General features: G+C 44.3%; 1 protein-coding gene across 2 annotated transcripts in view; it reads right to left on the bottom strand.

Annotated features, from left to right (window-relative positions):
• rell1 (RELT like 1) overlaps positions 1-2924 on the bottom strand; it is a 33876-nt gene that overhangs the window by 8161 nt on the left and 22791 nt on the right. For both annotated transcript variants that reach the window (XM_035675273.1, XM_035675274.1), the window contains exon 4: positions 2297-2351. In XM_035675273.1, the coding sequence (XP_035531166.1) occupies positions 2297-2351 (55 nt within the window). The remainder of the gene's footprint in view (positions 1-2296; positions 2352-2924) is intronic.

Below are 2924 nucleotides of genomic sequence, written 5' to 3'. Positions count from 1 at the left end.
AAGGGGAGATCAGCAGATGTGAGCCGAGCATCTTGTGGAAAAGGGGACTGAGAGACGGTGGAGAGGTGGAGGGTGGAGAACTGAAGGGGAGAGCAGCACTGAGGCGAGGGGAAGTTAAGTACCAAATCTGGAGAGGCAGATAGCGAGCCCTGGCCAAACTACAGTCACTCTCCTCCTTATAGACTATCCATCCCACTCTCCTTTTTCCTCCCTCTCTTCCTGCCTGTCTGTCTGTCTCCCTCCGCCCCTTAAGTGTCCCATAAATTACCCCCACTGATACACCCCCCTCCCCCCAATCCACCATCTCTAAGTGATCCACTGGCAGACTGCCCAACCTGGCTGGGAGAGAGGAAGATATGAGGAGTAACAGCAAGGGAAAGAGGGAGTACTACAGAGAGCATTTTGAACAAAATAAAGTGAAAGGAAAGAAGGGCTGGAAATATGTGGAAAAATAGATTTGGAGAGGAAACTGAAAAAGCCAGACACATGAAAGTGACGGCGAGGAAATGTGCGCGACTGCAGATTTCTGCTGTTTGTTGTTTTTTTTTTCTAGGACACCTAATGTGACTGAGCAGAATACCTCAGTACTTAATCCTTGGCAGAGGCAACGCTCCTACCATTTATCCACACGGTTTCCTCCAAACAAAGGAGAACATCTCTACCCTCTTTATCTCTCTCCTTCACTCCCAGAACAATATGTAGCGGGACAAGTAAGATGACAGGAGGAGAGAGAGAGGGGAAAACATACTCCGCTAACTCGATTTGCTCGCACTCCTCTTCTGTCAAAGGCATCTCCTCCTCCAATCTGTCGATCTAACTCCCTCTCCACTTATCTCGGCGGCAAAGCGACGTGAAGACGTCTAATCTCGGCTTGTTCCACCAGCTCCTGTTCTTATGATGCGGGGTTGGTTCAAAGTGACAAGCTAGGCAGCCTTTGATTTGAGATGTGAATGTCAAAATGTGAAGGATTCACTGAGCTCCACGTTGAGGCCTACAGATTGTATACTAGCGAAGGATCCTGCAGCCTAGAGCAACTGTTGACTGTTAGCTCAGTACTCAAAGTTCAATTTTCAAAAGAGGAGAGGAAGCGGAAGATAAAAGCAGCTTCTCATTTCTAGCCAATGATCGGGGCTAGTTAGAGATTTCTGATATCTAGTCAGCATCCTCACTAGTTGATGATACATGTAAAGAAACAGCATCTTGTATTGCAGGGTAGAGATGGGGGTTCTCGTAGTTATCGTAAGTATAAGGAGGAAAAATGTAAAACCAGAATTCAGTTTTTGGTTGCTTCGCTAACATACAGAGGTAAGATTGATTTACTTGTTTGCATTTTCAAAAAGTGTGTTTCAGTTTTATGGTTACAGGCTAAAAGGCTCGTAGGATGAGGGCTAACCAACGTGTTTGGCTAAGGAATGTTAAACTACCTCGTCTGGGGTTGTCGGGAGTGTAAACGTCCCCAAATCCAAAGCAAAGAGCAGGACAGAGCTGCTAACGTTAGCTCTGATAAAGTAGCATCAACAGTGTTGTGCTATCATGAAGGTTTTTTTTAACATAACACTTTTGCTCTTGCGTTTTTAGTTTTACAAAACTCTTCAGATGCAGAATGTCGCTCTTACTGAAACCCCATCCACACCACAATACACATATAGAGACATCAAAAGCTTGACAAGCCTGTTGTGTCTAGTTGAACACTTAATTATTCTCATTATCTATCAATCTGTTGATTATTTTTTCAAATCTTTTGATCCAAGTCAACATTTCCTAGAGAGTACTGCATCCAAATTGCTTCTTTTGTCCGACAAACTGTCCAAAACAAGATTATTAATTTACAGGCTGATACAACAGGGAGAAGCGTCATATTCTTACATTTGAGAAGCAGGAATTTGGCTGGAATTTCTTCTAAATAAACGGTTTATGCAGGCTGCAGTTAAACTAAAGTTTCTTAGCCCAATACTCCCTTTTAAGTGGAGTCAGAGTCCCACTCGCTGTATCCTGGCTAGGAATCCAATAAGGAAACATGCCAACAACTGCGCTCAATATGCTTTCATAATCTCACAATACAGTGATATGGGGCACAGTGGCATTTCGGGATATTCCCCAGCTGCTCGCCCTCTATCAAACCTTGCCAATCTGGAAAAGTATCAGAAGAAATGTGGCCTGATTGCCTTGCGTGTTCATTTCCTGCTCTGGCTGGCTACTCTCACTTCAGTCAGTGGCGACACCAGCAGGCTTTCACGGAGGCATATGGTGCCATCTGCTGGTCGAGACAGGGAGAACAACAAGAGAGCGCACTTACCCGTCAGAATCAATGCTGTTCTCATGAACCATGGCTTTCAGCGCGTCTGAGTTTGCTGAAGAGAGAGACGGAGAGAGGGGTTACACATTTATAGAGATAGAAGAAAGGAGCAGGGAGAGGGAGAGATAAAAGGAGTGTTGGGAATTAGCGAGGGGGAACGCTCCAGTGACTTCAAAAGCAGAGCGCTTATTGAAAGATGACTACAACAGATTAACTCCTTAACACAATTAAACGGCACATCACATGCAATCACTGAACACACAATTCCTGTACACAGCAACCTCAGAGGAAACCAGAAAAAAAAAAAAACACTTTCACTGGAGCAAACACACTCCAGAATATGACTCTGAAAAGTTTAATTTCTGTATGATGGTCAGCCATTTGGCACAGGGGGATGAAGACATGTTGATTTTCTTAAACTGCACATGAAACCAACTTCTCCTCCCAGACACAGCAGCATCAACAGCTCAAGTATAGAATTACATAATTTGCTCCCAGAGACAGATTTCCCTAAGGCCTGGCCCTGATGCATTCACTGACTTCCACATGAGCACACAGTATGCACAGATAAAGGAATTTGTGCAAACCTTATGAAAAAGTGTGTAAGTGTGTAAGAGTGTGTGTGTGT

Source organism: Morone saxatilis, unplaced genomic scaffold, assembly GCF_004916995.1.
Source record: "Morone saxatilis isolate NCDOM2014 unplaced genomic scaffold, NCSU_SB_2.0 Contig4, whole genome shotgun sequence".
Lineage (NCBI taxonomy): Eukaryota > Metazoa > Chordata > Actinopteri > Moronidae > Morone > Morone saxatilis.
Note: the sequence above shows the minus strand (reverse complement) of the source record. Positions and strands in the feature narration are given on the sequence as shown.